This window comes from Oryx dammah, unplaced genomic scaffold, assembly GCF_014754425.2.
Source record: "Oryx dammah isolate SB20612 unplaced genomic scaffold, SCBI_Odam_1.1 HiC_scaffold_4, whole genome shotgun sequence".
In the NCBI taxonomy this organism is placed as follows: domain Eukaryota; kingdom Metazoa; phylum Chordata; class Mammalia; order Artiodactyla; family Bovidae; genus Oryx; species Oryx dammah.
In genome coordinates this window covers 61363145-61384344 of record NW_024070188.1, presented here as the reverse complement: position 1 = coordinate 61384344, position 21200 = coordinate 61363145, and the positions used below count along the sequence as shown (strand labels likewise).

Here is a 21200-nt window from a genome sequence, read left to right as displayed (position 1 = left end):
GGGCTGCCGTCTATGGGGTCACATAGAGTTGGATATGACTGGAGTGACTTAGCAGCAGCAGAATAGGGACACATCACCAACCTGCCTGGTACTGATTCCTGTGTGAGTAAAAGTAAGAGTTGGGTAGCATCTGACAGGCTGGAAAAGGAGATTCTCAAATGAGCCTACTAAAACTGGGGCCTTGTCCTCTCCAGTAGTGAGCACAAGGTACCCACAGTAAATATGGAGAGATGAGCACTTGACCTCAGTGAACTCTTCAAGTAGACCTGTCAAGGCAAGACTCCCTTTTAAGGACAGGACCCCACAGTAAAGAAAGGACTGAAAGGAATCAATGAGCAGAGTAGAGACAGGAGATGAAAAGGGCCTAGATGCAACTGGGAGAGGCGAACACAGCCAGGAAGAGCTTAGAAAGCATGCCACCATATTTTCGAACACCACTAAATGACAAAAGGTAGAAAACATTTACTGAATTCTGCATCATTCTCAAAGTTCAGAACAGTAATTTCACTTAAAGGTAATAGGAAAATACTGTCATATCACATAAAAGGTTATCAAGATGTGGTATGTATGACTTTTTCAGTTCAGTAGCCCAGTTGTGTCCGACCCTTTGCGACCCCATGAATCGCAGCACACCAGGCCTCCCTGTCCATCACCAACTCCCGGAGTTCACTCAGACTCAACATCCATCGAGTCAGTGATGGCATCCAGCCATCTCATCCTCTCTCGTCCCCTTCTCCTCCTGCCCCCAATCCCTCCCAGCATCAGAGTCTTTTCCAATGAGTCAACTCTTCACATGAGGTGGCCAACGTACTGGAGTTTCAACTTTAGCATCATTCCTTCCAAGAAATCCCAGGACTGATCTTCAGAATGGACTGGTTGGATCTCCTTGCAGTCCAAGGGACTCTCAAGAGTTTTCTCCAACACCACAGTTCAAAAGCATCAATGCTTCGACTGTTTTAGTATACATAAAATGGAGGAAGGATCTCTGAAAAGTTAGAGGAAAGTTGTCAGCAAGGCATTCATGGAAGATGTAGCATTTGACCTGGGCCCATCTTGCACTTCGATCAGTTGAATTCTATTAATAGTGCAGCCTGAAGGATGTGTGTTAGTACTACTGGTTTTCCTTCTCATGCTTTCAAGGGATATTTTGCCTTTTGACCCTATTGTCTGCTGTTTTGATATCAGATTGGAAAGAGGAAGTTGTAAGATCATGATGTATTTGCAAAGGCAAAAGGGAAGGATAAGGAAGCTGAAAAAAATCTAATGTAGGGTCACTGATCCATTTGTTTTCTTTTACATTTGTCCAGCAGCCCTTTCCTGCTCCTTTCATCCTTATCTAGCTTATACTACTGGGCCTGTGACTATAAGCACTATTGTTCTGCCAGTTTCTTAGTGTCAAATCATTCTTGGTGTCTGTTTTCTCATGTATATAGAATTATTTTATTCAACAAACTCTTAATTGAATGCTCATCAAATATACCAGGTATTCCTCTAAAATGATGGAGATTACAGCATGGGTCAAGACAGAGTTCCTGTTCTGGAGTTTAGTTTGGCAGTAGGTGGAGCATAAATACTACATGATCTGAGTACTGTAAAGAAAAATAAATCATGGAAAGAGAGTGGAGACATGCTATTTATATGGTGTTCAGAGAAACCTCAGGACTCCACTAGAATGTAAGTTCCAGGAGGGTAAGGATCTTAGCTGCCTTGCTAATTGCATTCTCGTTGTCAGAATGATTCCTTGCACATAGTAGACATCCAGTGTTAGCTGAATGAATACATGCTGTGGACACAGAGAAATTTGTTGAAAAATTCTCCCACTTAAAAATTGTGTTGGTCAGCAGGAGACACAGTTGATCTTAAATTATTATGTCACCCTAGTGCATTTCTTGCTGAAATATGAAAAGCAGGAGCTGTAGTTTCTTATGAAGCCCACTAACTTCAGATCAGAACTCAAAATTGAGATATCAACTGCCAGGACTTGGTCATCGCTTAACCATTGTCTGCTAGGCCAGGTCAGCATCCGGCTCATGTTTGATAGCCTAGATAACCTGGAGAATTTCATGAGTGCTGCAGATTTCTTGATGACGGTGTTTAGCACCTGCTAGTCCCTTAAACCAAAGAAGGCGATGGCACCCCACTCCAGCACTCTTGCCTGGAAAATCCCATGGACGGAGGAGCCTGGTGGGCTGCAGTCCATGGGGTGGCTGGGAGTCGGACACGACTGAGCGACTTCACTTTCACTTTTCACTTTCATGCATTGGAGAAGGAAATGGCAACCCACTCCAGTGTTCTTGTCTGGAGAATCTCAGGGACGGGGGAGCCTGTTGGGCTGCCGTCTATGGGGTCGCACAGAGTGGGACACGATTGAAGCGACTTAGCAGCAGCAGCAGCAGTCCCTTAAACAGGGCTTCCCTGGTGGCTCAGACGGTAAAGCGTCTGCCTTCAATGCGGGAGACCTGGTTCGATCCCTGGGTCGGGAAGATCCCCTGGAGAAGGAAATGGCAACCCACACCAGTACTGGAGTTGACTGGAAAATTCCACGGATGGAGGAGCCTGGTAGGGCACAGTCCATGGGATCGCAAAGAGTCGGACATGACTAAGCAACTTCATTGGTTCACTAATCCCATAGACAACAGATGTTCGCTGAATGGATGAATGATTAAACAATCGCGACACTCCACGACAGGCGTACTTGAGAGAGGGATCCCACTTCGGGTCTGTATGTAGAGGACGATACACTTTCCCTGCGATGATCTGTACGGGGCACGAACTCGGGATCGTGAGCCTGAGCCAAAGGCCATAAGACTCCACAACTCCAGGCTTCCTACGCAGGTATTTGACAGCGCTGGGGAAACCTAGAGACACCTTCTGAGCGTGCGTCGCCATATTTGTGCGATCTGCCACGCCCATCCATTAGCTCTAAGCTTCCATTGGCTGGCCCTCTAAAGGCCCGCCCTCTTGAAGGAAAAAGACATTCAGTGGGTCTAAATAACCTTCCGTAACCAATCACAAGCAGCGACCTAAGGTTTGTCCAATGACAACGGGATTCGGTCAAGGCCCGCGGAGTTTAATTTTTGTCCGGGGACGCGGAAGTAGCGATCAGGTCTAAGCGGCAGGTTGAGTGTCGCACTGGAGGAGGGCCGAATCTTCATCCCGGATACCCCGGCTGGGTGAGGAGCTTCAGGGCCAATTCCGGGGCCAGTGGAGGTGTTGTTTCCGCCCGTGGCAGGAAAGCCGGGGCGCGAGGGCGGGCACGTGTGGACCTCTAAGCGCTCCTGGACCAGGGCGAGAGCACGCCTGGCCTCGTCCTCTGCGGATTCTGCCGCGAGGTTCCTTAATGACTGTAGCTTGAAGTTCCCGTGGTTGCCAGGAGGCTGGGCTTCGGAGGAACGTGAGCCAGGCGACTGTGATCACCGAGCGGGAGAGACCCCGAGGCGGCTTGGGGCCAAAGGGAGTGACGTAAGCCGGAGCTAGTCTCGGTCTGTTATTTAGTAGTTGGGTGACTAAGTCACGTCACCTATCTGGGCTTCACAATCCTTATCTTTAGAATGAGCTAGGAGGGATGGGTGGTACTCCGATACGTCAGTAAGGAAGTGTTATCATTCCTTTTGTTTGGTCAAAGTCTCTGGTCGGCCGTCTGCCTGCTCTCAAGGAAGGGCTGAACTCATCCCTGCTTAGTCTCAGCCGAAGCTTTCGAAGGGAGGCGAAGCTTTCGGCTTTTGCTATTGCAACTAACTTGAAGGCTTCCTGCTAAGTTTCCAGTCTATCCTTGATTGATATTTATTAACGAAGTGGTGCGTTGGTAAAGAATCCGCTTGCTGATGTAGGAGATGTGAGTTCGAGCCCTGGGTTGGGACGATCCGCTGAAGGAGCCTATGGCAACCCACTCCAGGAATCTTACCTGGGAAATTCCATGGACAGAGGAGCCTGGTGGGCTACAGTCCACGGGATCTGAAAGAGTTGGACACGACCGAACAGCTGAGCACACTAGCACTGCGTCCCTTAAGAGGTTCAAAAAAAAAAAAAAAAATCCTATGAATTTTTAATGCAACTTAACTGATAAACTGAAGGGTTTTTTTGTTGTTGTTGTTTGTTTTTTTAACCAGCCCTTCCCCTTTCTCCCATTCCTCTTTGTCTCTCCTCACCTTAAAATAATGCTGGCCAGAGAGATTAGTTTAGTTGATGGTGTAATGTGTAAGGAAGGCTTTTTTGTTTGTGTGTGCAGCAGTTATTTATCAAGAGTAATGTTTTCTTATTTTTTTCCCTTTAAGGTATCAAGAAACAATGTTTCTTTGAATTTGCTTCTGTATTTGCCTCATCAATGTCATTCATATTGAGTATCTTAAGAGAAATGCTGGAATATTTTGGTGTTCCCATAAACCAGGTAAATGTTTTTAATGGATTTGAATGGACCTGTTGTATTTGGGGTCTTATTTTGGAAATGATTTATATGTCAACATTCAAGGCAAAATTGTTACTTCTGTATAAGGTGTAACAAAGGCAAGTTTGCAGTAGTGTAGCTTTGATAATTTGAGTTAAAAAAAAGGATATGATTATTAGGAACCTATTTACTTGAAGGGTCAAAAGCTGATGAAAGATCGAAACCAAGCAAAAGATAGACATGACCCTCACAGATAAAATATTTTAAAAATTCTAGAGGTTTTATTTAAGGTAATTTATTTGAACCTGAAACTAACACAACATTGTCAATAAACTATACTCCAGTATAAAATAAAAAGTTGAAAAAAAATGCTTGACATCAGCAAATTCAGGAGAGAGGTTGACTTAGGTGTGAGAATCATAAATCAGATTTTGTCTACTTACTGAGTAGCTATGACATCTAAATCTAAGACAATATGCATTGTTCTGTAGGTGATGCAGGGTGGCAACACATCTTTCTTGTATTCATGATTCTCAAAATATAGTGTGAGATATGCGAAATATATACATACAGCTATAAGAGTACATATAAGAGAGACACAAAAATAATAGAGGGGCATACACAAAATGGGCAAGTTGTTGCTGTTTGGTATGGTGAATTAGAATAGTCAAGGATAAGTAAAGGATTTTGAACAAAAGTAAGTTGAAGAATAATGGAGCCATTAATAAAAAATGGAGAACTCAGTATGAGGAACTACTTTCTCCTCGGGAGATAAGTTAAATCTGTTGGAATATATAAATACAAATATCTTGCAGATAATTAGATATATGGTTCTGGGTGTAGGAAAGAAAAGAGATTCAGATTTGGCGTTTTCTATATACTTTTGTTATTTGACTTTGATGATAGAGGATGTCCATAATGAAGCATTTTGAATTTCAGAATTGAGGAAGTTAAAAACAACGAAGACCGAGGGGTAGTTGAAGATTTGCTTCAGTATTCTTGCCTTGAGAACCCCATGAACAGTATGAAAAGGCAAAATGATAGGATACTGAAAGAGGAACTCCCCAGGTCGGTAGGTGCCCAATATGCTACTGGAGATCAGTGGAGAAATAACTCCAGAAAGAAGGAAGGGATGGAGCCAAAGCAAAAACAATACCCAGCTGTGGATGTGACTGGTGATAGAAGCAAGGTCTGATGCTGTAAAGAGCAATATTGCATAGGAACCTGGAATGTTAGGTGCATGAATCAAGGCAAATTGGAAGTGGTCAAACAGGAGATGGCAAGAGTAAACGTCGACATTCTAGGAATCAGCGAACTAAAATGGACTGGAATGGGTGAATTTAACTCAGATGACCATTATATCTACTACTGTGGGCAGGAATACTTTAGAAGAAATGGAGTAGCCATCATGATCAACAGAAGAGTCCTAAATGCAGTACTTGGATGCAATCTCAAAAATGACAGAATGATCTCTGTTCGTTTCCAAGGCAAACCATTCAGTATAACAGTAATCCAAGTCTATGCCCCAACCAGTAATGCTGAAGAAGCTGAAGTTGAATGGTTCAGTGAAGACCTACAAGACCTTTTAGAACTACCACCCCAAAAAATATGTCCTTTTCATTATAGGGGACTGGAATGCAAAAGTAGGAAGTCAAGAAACACTTGGGGTAACAGGCAAATTTGGCCTTGGAATACAGAATGAAGCAGGGCAAAGACTAATAGAGTTTTGCCAAGAGAATACACTGGTCATAGCAAACACCCTCTTCCAACAACACAAGAGAAGACTCTACATGTGGACATCACCAGATGGTCAACACTGAAATCAGATTGATTATATTCTTTGCAGCCAAAGATGGAAAAGCTCTATGCAGTCAGCAAAAACAAGACCAGGAGTTGACTGTGGCTCAGGTCATGAACCCTTATTGCCAAATTCAGACTTAAATTGAAGAAAGTAGGGAAAACCACTAGACCATTCAGGTATGACCTAAATCAAATCCCTTATGATTATACAGTGGAAGTGAGAAATAGATTTAAGGAGAGAAATAGATCTGATAGATAAGAGTGCCTGATGAACTATGGACAGAGGTTCATGACATTGTACAGGAGACAGGGATCAAGACAATCCCCACGGAAAACAATGCAAAAAAGCAAAATGGCTGTCTGAGGAGGCCTTACAAATAGCTCTGAAAAGAAGAGAAGCGAAAAGCAAAGGAGAAAAGGAAAGATACAAGCATCTGAATGCAGAGTTCCAAAGAATAGCAAGGAGAGATAAGAAAGCCTTCCTCAGCTATCATTGCAAAGAAATAGAGGAAAACAACAGAATGGGAAAGACTAGAGATCTCTTCAGGAAATTAAAGATACCAAGGGAACATTTCATGCAAAGATGGGCTCAATAATGGGCAGAAAGGGTATGGACCTAACAGAAGCAGAAGATATTAAGAAGTGACAAGAATACACAGAAGAACTGTACAAAAAAGATCTTCATGACCAAGATAATCATGATGGTGTGATCACTCACCTAGAGCCAGACATCCTGGAATGTGAAGTCAGGTGGGCCTTGGAAAGCATCACTATAAACAAAGCTGGTGGAGGTGATGGAATTCCAGTGGAGCTCTTTCAAATCCTGAAAGATGATGCTGTGAAAGTGCTGTACTCAATATGCCAGCAAATTTGGAAAACAGCAGTGGCCACAGGACTGGAAAAGGTCAGTTTTCATTCCAATCCCAAAGAAAGACAATGCCAAAGAATGCTCAAACTACTGCATGATTGCACTCATCTCACACAATAGTTAAGTAACATTCAAAATTCTCCAAGCCAGGCTTTAGCAATACGTGAACTGTGAACTTCTAGATGTTCAAGCTGGTTTTAGAAAAGGCAGAGGAACCAAAGATCAAATTGCCAACATCCACTGGATCATGGAAAAAGCAAGAGAGTTCCAGAAAAACATCTGTTTCTGCTTTATTGACGATGCCAAAGCCTTTGACTGTGTGGATCATGATAAACTGTGGAAAATTCTGAAAGAGATGGGAATACCAGACCACCTGACCTGCCTCTTGAGAAATCTGTATGCAGGCCAGGAAGCAACAGTTAGAACTGGACATGGAACAACAGACTGGTTCCAAATAGGAAAAGGAGTACGTCAAGGCTATATATTGTCACCCTGCTTATTTAACTTCTATGCAGAGTACATCATGAGAAACGCTGGGCTGGAGGAAGCACAAGATGGAATCAAGATTGCCAGGAGAAATCTCAATAACCTCAGATATGCAGATGACACCAGCCTTATGGCAGCAGATGAAGAACTAAAGAGCCTCTTGATGAAAGTGAAAGAGGAGAGTGAAAAAGTTGGCTTCAAGCTCAACATTCAGAAAACGAAGATCATGGCATCTGGTCCCATCACTTCATGGCAAAAAGATGGGGAAACAGTGGCTGACTTTATTTTTCTGGGCTCCAAAATCACCACAGATGGTGATTGCAGCCATGAAATTAAAAGACGCTTACTCCTTTGAAGGAAAGTTATGACCAACCTAGACAGGATATTAAAAAGCACAGACATTATTTTGTCAACATAGGTCCGTCTAGTCAAGGCTATGGGTTTTCCAGTGGTCGTGTGGATGTGAGAGTTTGACTATAAAGAAAGCTGAGTGCCAAAGAATTGATGCTTTTGAACTGTGGTGTTGGAGAAGATTCTTGAGAGTCCCTTGGACTGCAAGGAGATCCAACAGTTCATCCTAAAGGAAATCAGTCTTGAGTGTTCATTGGAAGGACTGATGTTGAAGCCGAAACTCCAATACTTTGGGCACCTGATGCAAAGAGCTGACTCATTTGAAAAGACCCTGATGCTGGGAAAGATGGAGGGCAGGAGAAGAAGGGGATGACAGGGGATGAGATGGTTGGATGGCATCACTGACACAATGGACATGGGTTTGGGTGGACTCCAGGAGTTGCTGATGGACAGGGAGGCCTGGCGTGCTGCGGTTCATTGGGTCACAAAGAGTCTGACATGACTGAGCGGCTGAAATGAACTGAACATATCATTGAAACAACTTGAAAATCCCTACTTAGTAGGAAAGTCAGTGAAGTCAGGAGGAGGGTGCCAGAGCAGAAATAGAAGAGGGAGGTGAAATCATAAGAGTGGTGAAGATGGTTAGTGGCAATAAGGAATGAGAGAGAAGGACAGAAGCTTGGCAGAACGGGAATTGTAGAGCAAGACATTCACATTATCCTGGAGTTACGTGACTGTGTGCGACAATAGTAGCCCTCACTGTAGTGGAGCCTCTAGGCCTGTGGGTCTTAGCAAGGGTGCACCTGTGAGAGATCTGCAGCGCCACAGAGATAATTATGTTAATTAAGTCGGGCATCTGACCATAGGCTGTGCTGATCAGTGTGGATGGCAGTTTAAAATACTTGAAATGTCTAAGTTGAGATCTGTTATCGGTATAAAATATACAATGGATTTTGAAGATTTAGTCTGAAAAAAGAATGTATTATAAAATAATGGCATTGTTTTTAAAAAATATTGAGTTCACATTGACATAAGATGCACATATGAATTAAATACATTAAGGAAATTAATTTCATTTGTCTCTAGTCTTCAAATGTAGCTACTAAAAAGTTGTATAAGCTGTTTGTATGGTTTGGATATTGTCCAGTTGTTGGTTGCAAATGTTTTCCTCCATTCTGTAGGCTGTCTTTTTGTTTTGTTTACAGTTTTCATGTGGTGCAAAAGCTTCTGAGTTTGGTTAGATCCCTTTTGTTTTTGCTTTTATTTCTTTTGCCTTAGGAGACCAATCTGAGAAAATATTGCTAGAATTTATGTCAGAGTATTTTGCCTATGTTCTGTTCTGAGAGTTTTATGGTATCACATCTTATGCTTAGGTGTTTAAATCATTTTGAGTTTATTGTTATGCGTGTTGTAAGGGAGTGTTCTAATTTCATTGATTTGCATGTGGCTGTGCATCTTTCCAGCACCACTTGCTGAAGAGACTGTCTTTTCTCCATTGTATATTTTTGCCTCCCACATCATAGATTAATTGATCGTGCATGGGTGGGTTTGTTTCTGGGCTCTCTGTTCTATTCTTTTGATCTACATGTCTGTTTTTGTGCCAATACTACATAAGTAAAGCATTCTTAAATTGTTTAGGGCATGATTCATTTATTCACCCCTTTAAAGGAAATTACATGAGTATACTCTGTATTACTTCATTGCTTGAGAAATTGACATTGTCAGTTTTTAATAAAGTTCCCCAGGGTATTTGGTCATTATCAGAAATAAAAGGAAATGAATTTGTGGTGCTTTCTCAAAAGATCTTCTTCCTGGAATATGCTTATGTTAACTGCCTCCCTCAGCTGCACTCCCCTGTACCCCCACTTTTTAAAAAATACATGTGAATAGTTTGATTCTTTGAAGAAAATAATTTAAAAGCATGCTATGCTATATTTTTTTAAAAAATAAATGCTATTCTATCTTTAACATTTGTTCTTTTCATTTTCATAAACAATATAAACATGCTCAACAGAATACCACTTTTTAAATAATGATTTATGTTTAAATAGGTTTTATGCATTTGGGAAAATAAAGACTATGGATCAGCTCGGAGTATTGTTCGTATCATTGGGAAACTTCTTCCTTTAGAACCTTGTCCCAGGCCTAATTTTGAGGTAAGTCAGTCAATGTGTATTATTTAAGTACCATGTATAAAAATTTCTATAGGGAAATAGGGACATAGACTGGAATAGAAGAAGAAATGTTTCCTGCGAACCAAGAACCTGTAGCTTATCTTGGAAACAAGTCATTTCATCTGTGTTTTTGTCTTTATTACTTTAATTATATCCAAAGATTGGCAGATGTGAAGAAACCCCTGAGTCGTTTCTTTGATTCTTTTAGTCTGTGTTTTATGTTGGATGACATTCCTAGGGGAGAGAACAGTGCCGTATGCATAGACTTCAGAACTGTGTTTTCCCGAGCCCTTTTTCTTGCTAACAGGTGTATGTTTTTCTCTTGCATATCCTTTCTCCTTTTCACACTTGTGGATTTTTAACTTGTGTAAGTGGTTTCCACAGGCATGTGTCTCCCCCTGACTGCCCGCAGAGCTCTGACTTTCTTTCCCCTTTTTCCCTTTAGCTGGTTCCGCTCTTGAACTCTGTGGACCCGGCTAACTGTGGCTCTGTAGTTCCATCTTTTGCTGACGTTTGGTGTGTGGCAAATGATGAAGAAGCCAGTTATCTCAGATTTCGGTAATTTTTCTACGTATCTTGGGAAAGGGGGGTGTGGGCTACAATCTGAATTCTTGCCCGTGTTGAAATGTGTTCAGACTAAGTGAGGCTTTTCATTTATTTTGTCTAGCTCTGTAGTACACTTGGAGAAGGCAATGGCACCCCCTTCCAGTACTCTTGCCTGGAAAATTCCATGGATGAAGGAGCCTGGTGGGCTGCAGTCCATGGGTCACAAAGAGTCGGACACGACTGAGCGACTTCACTTTGACTTTTCACTTTCATGCATTGGAGAAGGAAATGGCAACCCACTCCAGTGTTCTTGCCTAGAGAATCCCAGGGATGGGGGAGCCTGATGGGCTGCCGTCTATGGGGTCGCAGAGTCGGACACGACTGAAGCGACTTAGCAGCAGCAGTAGTACACTGAGTCCTACTAATGTCTTCATGATAAGGATGACTGGTGTTTTTTTCTCAGTTTTGGCTTTTCTTAACGCATGTTTAAACCTAACCCAGGCCTACGAAGGAATGATATTAAAAGGGTTTGAAGATCACTGCATTCATTTTTAGGAGAAAGCTCATTCCTGTATACTAAATACTGGATCTATTTTTCTTTTAAATTATTTAGTTCTGGCTACTCTAGGTCTTTGTTGCTTTCTGTGGGCTTTCTCTAGTGGTGGAGAGTGGGGCCTCCTCTCAAGTTGTAGTGCAGGGCCTTCTAACTGTGGTAGCCTCTTGTTGCAGAGCGTGGGCTCGGTAGATTGCATCTTGTGGGCTCTGGAGCACAGGCTCCGCAGTTGTGGTGCACAGTCCACTTTGCCTCTCGGCAAGGGGAATCTTCCTGACCAGGGATCAAACTCGTGTTCCCTGCATTGGCAGGTGAATTCTTACCCAATGGACCACCAGGGACGTCCAATATTAGATCTATTTTGTTTTATATATTTAACCAAAATTTATACAGTGTTTACTATATACTAGGCAATGATGTTAAATGTATTTCATCATTTGGATGTTTTACTGGTTGGGAATACTAACTTAGGTGTTGGTGTATTCAGATACAGGCTGTTAGTACAATAAAGGTCAATTATTCAAAATTTCTGCTTAAATTTATTCTATGTAAAGCTGGTTTATAAATTTTCAAAAAATTAGAGTACTTACCCCAGTATAACATGGAATCCTTTCAAGCCTTATATTCCAAATATGTAGAATTTCTAAATAAATTAACTTTATTTCTAAATAAATTCATTTGTATGGTTTGATATAAACAGAACAGTTATAGGATAATTATTTTTGGTTTACAGTTTGAAAGCAAGATGTGTCCCTTTATTCACTGATCACTTTTGGTCACCTGCTAAAAACAACATTCTGTTCTGGGTATTGAGGATACAAAGTTGTGTAAGATACTGTTTGTCTACAGTGAGTCTACAGATAGTTATAGAGTAAAGAGAGCTATTCTGATTTTGTTTTGGTGTTTTTGTTCTTTGAAAGAAATTATTTCTCTTAGAAAATTTTCCCTCCCTCGTCTCTCTATCCGTTTTTTCCTTCATTCCACCCATAGAAATAGTACATGGAAAAATGAAGAAGAGGAGAAAATTGCATCTTTTCATCCTTTGCAACTAGTTGAAGGTCCATTGACACCTGCTGTAAGACATAACAAACCAAGAAAAAATGATTGGCCTGAAAGTGAAACTGCAATTAAAAAGATAGCTGCCCTTGAAGATGAGCTAGCTTTTCTTCGCTCTCAGATTGCTGCAATTGTGGGACAGCAGGAACTGGGAAACAGTACAAAAGCTGGTAAGTAACGTTGGGTTTTTGTTTTGGTTGGATGATACTCCTCTAGTATTTTAAGTCAGTGCAGTTCTAAGTAAGAAAAGAATGTTTGCTGCTAACGTATCCTCTGAATGACATGGAATATGAAAGGATGTTGCATGTGTGTGTGTGTGTATACTGCTGATGTTTATTAAAAATAAATTAAGATGCATTTGTAGTGACCAGAATGGCTTTGGTTTAAAGAAGAGCTAGCTATGCTGCCAAAGATTGTAGTTTTATATTTAAAAGCCTATTTTCTAAGTACAGTTGTCCCTCAGCATTTTGGTTCTAGGACCCCTGTGGCCACCAAAATCCAAGGATACTTACGTCCCTTATATAAGATGGCATATTTATATATAACCTATCATATCCTCCATCTTCCTGTATACTTTAAATCATCTCTCATTACTTATAATACGTAATAAAATGCAAATCATTGTAAATACAATGGAATTGCTATGTAAACGGTTGTTAGTGCGTGGCAGATCAAGTTTGGCTTTTTGAAACTATCCTGGAATTTTTTTTTAATGATCATATTCTTTTACTTATTTAATATAAATTTATTTATTTAATTGGAGGCTAATTACTTTACAATATTGTATTGGTTTTGCCATACATCAACATGAATCCACCACGGGTGTACACGTGTTCCCCATCCTGAACCCCCCACCCACCTCTCTTCCCATACCATCCCTCTGGGTCGTCCCAGTGCACCAGCCCCAAGCATCCTGTATCATGCATCGAACCTGGACTGGCGTTGCGTTTCACATATGATTTTTTTTTTTTTAATATTTTCAATTGGCAGTTTTTTGAATCTGCAGATGTAGAGGATATGGGTGAGGATATGGATGGACGACTTATAAGCTTTACTGAGTCTTTAGAAAATTGTTGGAAATTTAAGCAGAGGGATGCCTTAATTTGAGAGAAGAGTGTAGGTTTGAGGTTCATATATTTGCTGTTTGAAGTTATTGCTGCTATACTTCCATTCAGTTCAGTTCAGTTGCTCAGCCATGTCCGACTCTTTGTGACCCCATGAATCACAGCATGCCAGGCCTCCCTGTCCATCACCAACTCCTGGAGTTCACCCAGGCTCGTGTCCATCAAGTCAGTGATGCCATTCAGCCATCTCATCCTCTGTCGTACCCTTCTCCTCCTGCCCCCAATCCCTCCCAGCATCAGAGTCTTTTCCAATGAGTCAACTCTTCGCATGAGGTGGCCAAAGTACTGGAGTTTCAGCTTTAGCATCATTCCTTCCAAAGAAATTCCAGGGCTGATCTCCTTCAGAATGGACTGGTTGGATCTCCTTGTAGTCCAAGGGACTCTCAAGAGTCTTCTCCAACACCACAGTTCAAAAGCATCAATTCTTCGGCACTCAGCCTTGTTCACAGTCCAACTCTCACATCCATACATGACTACTGGAAAAACCATAGCCTTGACTAGACAGACCTTTGTTGGCAAAGTAATGTCTCTGCTTTTGAATATGCTATCTAGGTTGGTCATAACTTTTCTTCCAAGGAGTAAGCATCTTTTAATTTCATGGCTGCAATCACCATCTACAGTGATTTTGCAGCCCCCCAAAATAGTCTGACACTGTTTCCCCTGTTTCCCCATCTATTTCCCATGGCGTGATGGGACCGGATGCCATTATCTTCGTTTTCTGAATGTTGACCTTTAAGCCAACTTTTTCACTCTCCTCTTTCACTTTCATCAAGAGGCTTTTTAGCTCCTCTTCACTTTCTGCCATAAGGGTGGTGTCATCTGCATATCTGAGGTTATTGAGATTTCTCCCGGCAATCTTGATTCCAGCTTATGCTTCTTCCAGTCCAGCGTTTCTCATGATGTACTCTGCATAGAAGTTAAATAAGCAGGGTGACAATATACAGCCTTGATGTACTCCTTTTCCTATTTGGAACCAGTCTGTTGTTCGATGTCTAGTTCTAACTGTTGCTTCCTGGCCTGCATACAGATTTCTCAAGAGGCAGGTCAGGTGGTCTGGTATTCCCATCTCTTTCAGAATTTTCCACAGTTTATCATGATCCACACAGTCAAAGGCTTTGGCATAGTCAATAAAGCAGAAATAGATGTTTTTCTGGAACTTTCTTGCTTTTTCCATGATCCAGCGGATGTTGGCAATTTGATCTCTGGTTCCTCTGCCTTTTCTAAAACCAGCTTGAACCTCTGGAAGTTCACAGTTCACGTATTGCTGAAGCCTGGCTTAGAGAATTTTGAGCATTACTTTACTATTGTGTGAGATGAGTGCAATTGTGTGGTAGTTTGAGCATTCTTTGGCATTGCCTTTCTTTGGGATTGGAATGAAAACTGACCGTTTCCAGTCCTGTGGCCACTGCTGAGTTTTCCAAATTTGCTGGCATATTGAGTGTAGCACTTTCACAGCATCATCTTTCAGGATTTGAAACAGCTCAACTGGAATTCCATCACCTCCACTAGCTTTGTGTTTTCTAGATGATTCTCTCTAAAATTTTTTCAAGATGTGACTTGCTTTAAATAAAATATACATACACACACGGTATCTGTATGTATGTAGAAACACCTATATGAACACATATATGATTTGTTTATAACCCATATTTATATAGTATTATATATGTATAATTTATATGAAATATTGTATATGTTACTATAGAATAAAAAATGAGATTATATATATACTTTTTAAAAATTATTCATGTTACATATGATTTTAGGAGCAAATCTGTTGTGAAAAATTTAAGTATTTGGTATCCATCTTAGGCTCTTGCCTAGAAAACATATGTCTGGGTGTTTCTACAGTGTCATCATAGAGTGAATATATCAGTTTGTGTGTTTCTAGCCACAAGCTGTTGATCATGTTTTAGCTTTTGTAAACTGAGGATGAAATTTAGATTGTAACTGAAAACATTTTTTATTTTCTCTTTGAAATTCATTCTCTCCCTTCCCCCTACACAGAGAATCCTAATTGGATTAAAAAGAAGTTTACTATTTGCTTGACTCTTCCAAAAATTGCTAAGTAGATGAGGTTGATTCTCATTCTTGGCCACCGTGTCATTTGTTTTGATAGCATTACAGAAATTGTTCCTATTTTGATTCTAATTAGTGTTACATGTTATATTGGAGGCAGTTTTGTATGATTTTTCAACAGACTGAATTTTCTCTAGGTTTCCTGGACTTGAATGACAGACCTAGTGGTTTTGGACAAAAGCCATCATCAGGGGCTACTCAACTCAATGTCAAACAAGATTCGTTTTCAAGTTCAGTGCTTCCCTCTTCTCCTCCTCCACCACCGCCTCCTCAGATTTCTTCTGTACACCCTCCATGTTCTCCTCTCATGAAAATAGCATCTAATAATATTTGTGCATCAGATAATTCAACAACTGAAGTGAAAAAACAGCACCCAGATGCTAGGAACACCAATTGTAGTCATCATTCAAAAAACCAGAAAAATGAAGCTGTTCCAAACATGTTGGATGTTCTAAAGGATATGAATAAGGTTAAATTACGTGCTGTTGAAAGGTATGTTGTCATAATTTGCAAAATGAACCAAAATTTTATCAGTGGTGTTTAAAGAAATTATTTTATCAAAGTAAACCTATATAAGGGCTTCCCTGGTGGCCCAGAGGTTAAAGCGTCTGCCTGCAATACGGGGGACCTGGGTTCGATCCCTGGGTCAGGAAGATCCCCTGGAGAAGGAAATGCCAGCCCACTCCAGTATTCTTGCCTGGAGAATCCCATGGATGGAGGAGCCTGGTGGGCTACAGGAGCCTGGGGTCGCAAAGAGTTGGACACGATTGAGCAAGTTCACTTCACTTTCAAACATATATAAGTCTTCTCTTTGATTCTTCTTCACCCCAAACAGTGCTCCTAGAGAGAATCATTTTCAAATTTTTGTGACTCTTCTAGTGTCTTACCTTCGTATTTTTGAAACAACATTATACTTTTGCTATTTTTTGATATTTTAGTTATATTTACTGGAATTGTTAAAAATCTGCAATACATTCCCTTAGACATTCTACCTTCTAACATGCATGCATACATACACTTCTTATCACATCTTCCCATTATGGTTAAGTCACAGTCTTAAATCCATGTTCAGAATTTATATCCTTATTATAATAAACATTCACAGGAAAGCTATTTCATATACTACAATTACATTTTATTTGTTAACTAATTTTATTTTTTATTGCAGTTAACTATTGCCTCTTTGAATTCCCCCCAAACCCCTGGAAATCCCCTCTTAGAGCCCTCTGCCCTTCCCTAATCTTACTTGTGGCTGCATTGTTATCCTAAGGATTTCCTTTGTCATCATAGGCATTCTGTTTGTCCAAAGTTGCATCACCCATTTCCTGGGTGTTCCGTCTTCTGTAGCTTCCTGAGGAATGCATGAAAGCTAAATTATTTTAAGACCTTGCATATCTGAAACTTTTTTTTATTTCTCACACTTACTTGCTAGTTTGGCTGGATATATAATTGGCAGAAAATCATTTTTCCTCAGAATTTGAAGACATTATTTCGTTGGTTTCTAGCTCTCAGTGTTCCTGTTGCAAGGTTAATGTCATTTTAATTCCTGATACTATGTTTTGAAGCATTTGAGATCTTCTTTTTGATCCTGATGTTCTCAAAATTCATGATGATGAGCCCTGGAGTGTTCTTTTAAAATTTCTCTTGCTGCTCACTTATGGACTCAATCAGTTGTCCTTTATTTTTGAAAATTTCTTATGATATTTTTCTGATACACCGTCTTTTCTTGAAGCTCCTATTAGAAGTTCGAATGCCAGAATTATTTCTCTTATCTTCATATCTTTCCCCTACTGATTTCTTTCTCTTTGCTTTTTAATTGTACTTAAAAAAAAAAAAAATCCTTTTCAATTCTTCTATGCGTTTTTCCTGTTATCAGTTTTTGAGGGGGGAGGCCTCACTCAAATCTATGTACCCTCAATGGTCCCCACTGCCACCTTTCATTTTAAGCCACCATTTTATATAATTTGGACTTTGGCAGTGACCTCTTAACTGGTCAGTCTCTTTTCATTCTTGCCTGCTTGTCTGTTCTCCGTATGTGAATAATAACCAGAGTGAGCTTTAAAAATAGAAGTCAGATCATGCCATTCCCCTGCTGAAAATCCTTTGGTGGTTTTCACTGCGCTTAGAATGAAACCTTGACACCTTGCTGTGGCCTGGATTCAGCCCTCGTGCCTCTGACACCCCATCCTGCTTCCCACCTTACTTCACTGCGCTCAGTTGTGCCTGTTTTCCCTTTCTAACAGATACCAGCCTCCTTTCTGATGCATCCATCAAATGTTTACAATAAAACTGACTGCTTGTCGTTTTCTTAAGAAGAATGGCAAATCCTTTAAGAGACTTATCCCCTCAGCATCTCATTGAAAGCGCTTTATCCTAGCCACTATCACACTTCCCTCTTTTATTTATTTTTTATTTAAAAAAATACATATTTGGCTGTGCTGAGTCTTAGTTGCAGCATGCAAACTCTTAGTTGTGGCAGTGGGATCTAGTTCCCTGACTGGAGCTCAAACCTGGGACCCCTACATTGGGAGTCGGGAGTCTTAGCTACTGGACCACCAGGAAAGTCCGTCCTGCTTTTATTTTATTAACAGCACTAACTGCTGCCCCAAGATGAACTCCTGCCGCTAGTGTTCCACGGGAGCAGGATTACCTCTTTACCCCCAAAATGTAAAAATGGAGCCTGGCAAAATAGTCAGCATTAAGACTGAGTGAGTGAACAAAGAACCTGATGTTTTTCTTTTCATGAACTCCATAGTCCTTTTAAAAGTTATTAAATTTTTCTTTAAACTTTTCTACCCACTGGAGAATTAGAAAATGAAAAAACAAAGATGATATTTGATAAATCACAGGTTATAATGGATTGTGGTAGAGCCCCATATGGTTTCTCAGCTTTCTGATTCCTAATCCATTGCACCCTTATATTTGTTATCCTAAGCCAAAACATTCCAATCGTTTGAAGATGAAGTAGATTATGATATGCTTCTATTTCTGCTATATAATGCTTATATTTTTGCTATGCTTGTCAAGGCTTATATGCTCAGTTGCTTCAGTTGTGTCCAACTGTTTGTGACCTCATGGACTGGGACCTGCTGGTCTCCTCTGTCCACAAGATTCTCCAGAATTCAATCAGAGTGGGTTGCCATGCCCTCCCCAGGGAATCTTCCTGACCCAGGGATCGAATCTGTGTCTCTCACATCTCCTGCACAGGCAGGCGGGTTCTTTACCACTAGTGCCACCTGGGAAGCTCTTCAATAAAGAACTTAATACACAAAGTTTTAAGTTATTCCATTTTTTTTAAAGGTCCCCTGGAGGCAGACCTATTCATAAAAGGAGGAGAGAAGACTCACCTTGGGATCCAGTGTCTCTAATATCCCATGCACTTAAGCAGAAATTTGCATTCCAAGAAGAAGATTCCTTTGGGAAAGAAGATAATTGTTGGGAGTCTTCTCCATTTTCTAGTCCAGAAACTTCAAGGGTGCACTTATAATGTAAGGGTAAATTTTCGGTTTTTCTCATGCATATTGTTCATGATGTATCTTTACCTTCAGATTCTCTTGAAGTAATTATGTGGACTGGGCCATAAAATTGTTTGTTGATACTGTGTGCTGCTAATGTTCTGGTTGGTTGTACTGACTTTCACTTCCACGCTCATTTTAGCTTTTAGCATACTATGACATTTTTTGAGATAAAACATTTGATTTGAAAAATACTGGTGCATAAGATTGTAATGGTTTATCCTGGATACATGCTAACTTGACATTACTATCTGTCACTGTTGCCGCCCAGTATGAGCTGGGCGTCTGTAACTTCGAGAGGACCAGAGAGGAATGATGTAATAGATTCAACCTAACCAAATTTAAATGTGAATACTCCCAGTATTTTTCCTCGTCACATGTAAAGACTGGATTATTTAGATAAATAGAATATTTATAATTGTGCTTAACAAAGCAAGTGAGATCCTAATTACCTTTGATGACCATGCTCCCTGGACACTTAAAAAACTTCACAATATATTTCAACTCTTAACCCTGAAGATTGCTCCTTATTTGAAGCCTCTTTGCTTTACTTCAGCTATAATCCTAATTTGGGGGGTGGTTTCCCATCTTACAGTTTAGTTGAGGAAGTAAAGAAGATTAAGCCATGGGAACAAGGGGAGAGTGAAGGAGGGACAGAGTCTAAAGTCCGGTGGGTGGCACTGGAGTGGCAAAGGAGGAGGGGTGGAAGCTAAAAAGCAGATGACAACTCACAGAGCATAGCAGAGCAGAGGAGAACTGTTCTACTCTGTCAGTTCCGGCAGAACTGAGGTCTCACTTTCCGTGACCCCAGCCCTGAGCACCCTGCGTGACACATAGCCCACTCTCAAACAACTACTTACTGTTGAATGAATTAAGCCTGATAGGGTCATTTGGTGCTTGTGTTGCTATTCTGTGTTTTTACATCAGAATAATGTATTACACATTTGCTTTGTTTCAGTTTGGACACTGTATCTCAAGTCAGAAGTATGTTGAATTAAAGGAAGAGCCAATAAACCTAGCAGGTGTAGACCAAGCCGTGAGCACCAGGGGCTATGTCTACACCTAGAAGGCAGGACTGCAGAAGGATGCCTACATGCCTCTCCCTGCGTGCAAAAGGATCGCATCTCCTGTCAATGAATTTAAATGTAGTCCATATAATGGGGTATGTTAGTCCAGAGGTCTGAAGGATCTTGACCTGTGTCTGGTCTTATAAGATCCACCAGTTAACGGGCCACTGATGATAGTCAGGTGCATGGATCTTTTTCATTTTTTCCCACATATGTTAAGTTTATTAAAGCTGAATAAATACTTTGAATGATTTTCCTAAGAGCTAAATCGTAAACGATTTAATGTTTCTCATTTGAGAAAGGTAAGATCTCATTATAAGGTAACAGAAACCATTTAGTGGATTAAGAAAGTAATATAAACTAAGGCTGTATTGTACTATGCAGCTGATGATAAGTACATTTGGGTTTTTTAAAATTTCTTAAATCAGTTATGACTTACTTATTTAAGAGTCTTTGGGTCTTTTAAAGATTGGTAGTGATATGGTTTACTGGCGTCCAGCAACTTGGAGATTTTCAAAGAATGTAAAATTATAATTTTCACTAAGAGAGTCATACTTTGAATCATAGATTGAACCCCATAAAAAACTTGACGTGATAAAGAATTATTCTTAGAAGCTGATTTTGACTATTAAATGCTCGATTGTGGCAGTATTTAAAGAATCTTCTTGATAAGTTTTGCCATCACTTGCTATGTAAATATGCACACCTATCATTTTATTTCCTTTGTTCTTTATTATGCTCTGTTCCTTTGTAAATAAATACACCTTTTTGAACTTGTTTGTGTTTTATAGTGCTTCAAATTCATGTTTTCTTCTCACTGCATTTAGGAAGTCTAAACTTTTGGCGGGGAAGAGAATTGTGTAGTTAGTTTCTTGGTCAATACGATGAAACCCATAAGTTTGGAATAGGTATTTCTTTCCTCTGCCATTACACTAATGTGTGTGGGAATTTCCATGTTTCCCTAGAAATGGAGCTTAGGTTCCATTTGGATGGACTCAGCACCCACCCATTTTGGAAGCTCTCTCCTTTTGAAAAAGCCTGTTTGCTTACCGTTTTCATGTTATGGTGGTCGAGAGTTGGCTGCCTGGTTATCTCCATGTCCGACTCCTTTCACGTGGCATCTTCCAGTTAGGCCTGGCTATGCCGCATTCATCTTATGACCACGAGGAATAGGCTTTGAGTCACAGAAATGTGAAC

At 40.5% G+C, this 21200-nt stretch overlaps 1 protein-coding gene and 1 long non-coding RNA gene across 3 annotated transcripts; one reads left to right on the top strand and one right to left on the bottom strand.

The window, feature by feature from the left end:
* MTFR2 (mitochondrial fission regulator 2) lies at positions 1 to 20791 on the top strand. 2 transcript variants are annotated; one of them, XM_040239310.1, is made up of 8 exons: positions 1 to 3173; positions 4275 to 4387; positions 9941 to 10045; positions 10509 to 10621; positions 12153 to 12388; positions 15559 to 15913; positions 18722 to 18909; positions 19895 to 20791. In XM_040239310.1, the coding sequence occupies exons 2-7, from the start codon at positions 4325 to 4327 to the stop codon at positions 18906 to 18908; spliced, it is 1059 nt and encodes a 352-aa protein (XP_040095244.1). In that variant the 5' UTR covers positions 1 to 3173; positions 4275 to 4324; the 3' UTR covers position 18909; positions 19895 to 20791. The 2 variants fall into 2 exon arrangements, with proteins under 2 accessions (XP_040095244.1, XP_040095245.1); XM_040239311.1 differs by having other exon boundaries at positions 1 to 3394.
* Positions 16151 to 18841, bottom strand: LOC120863069. The gene is made up of 3 exons (XR_005720918.1): positions 18769 to 18841; positions 16668 to 16772; positions 16151 to 16261 (listed from the first exon to the last, which is right to left on the bottom strand). It is a non-coding gene; the product is annotated as an uncharacterized LOC120863069 (long non-coding RNA).
* Positions 20792 to 21200: the final 409 nt, after the last annotated feature.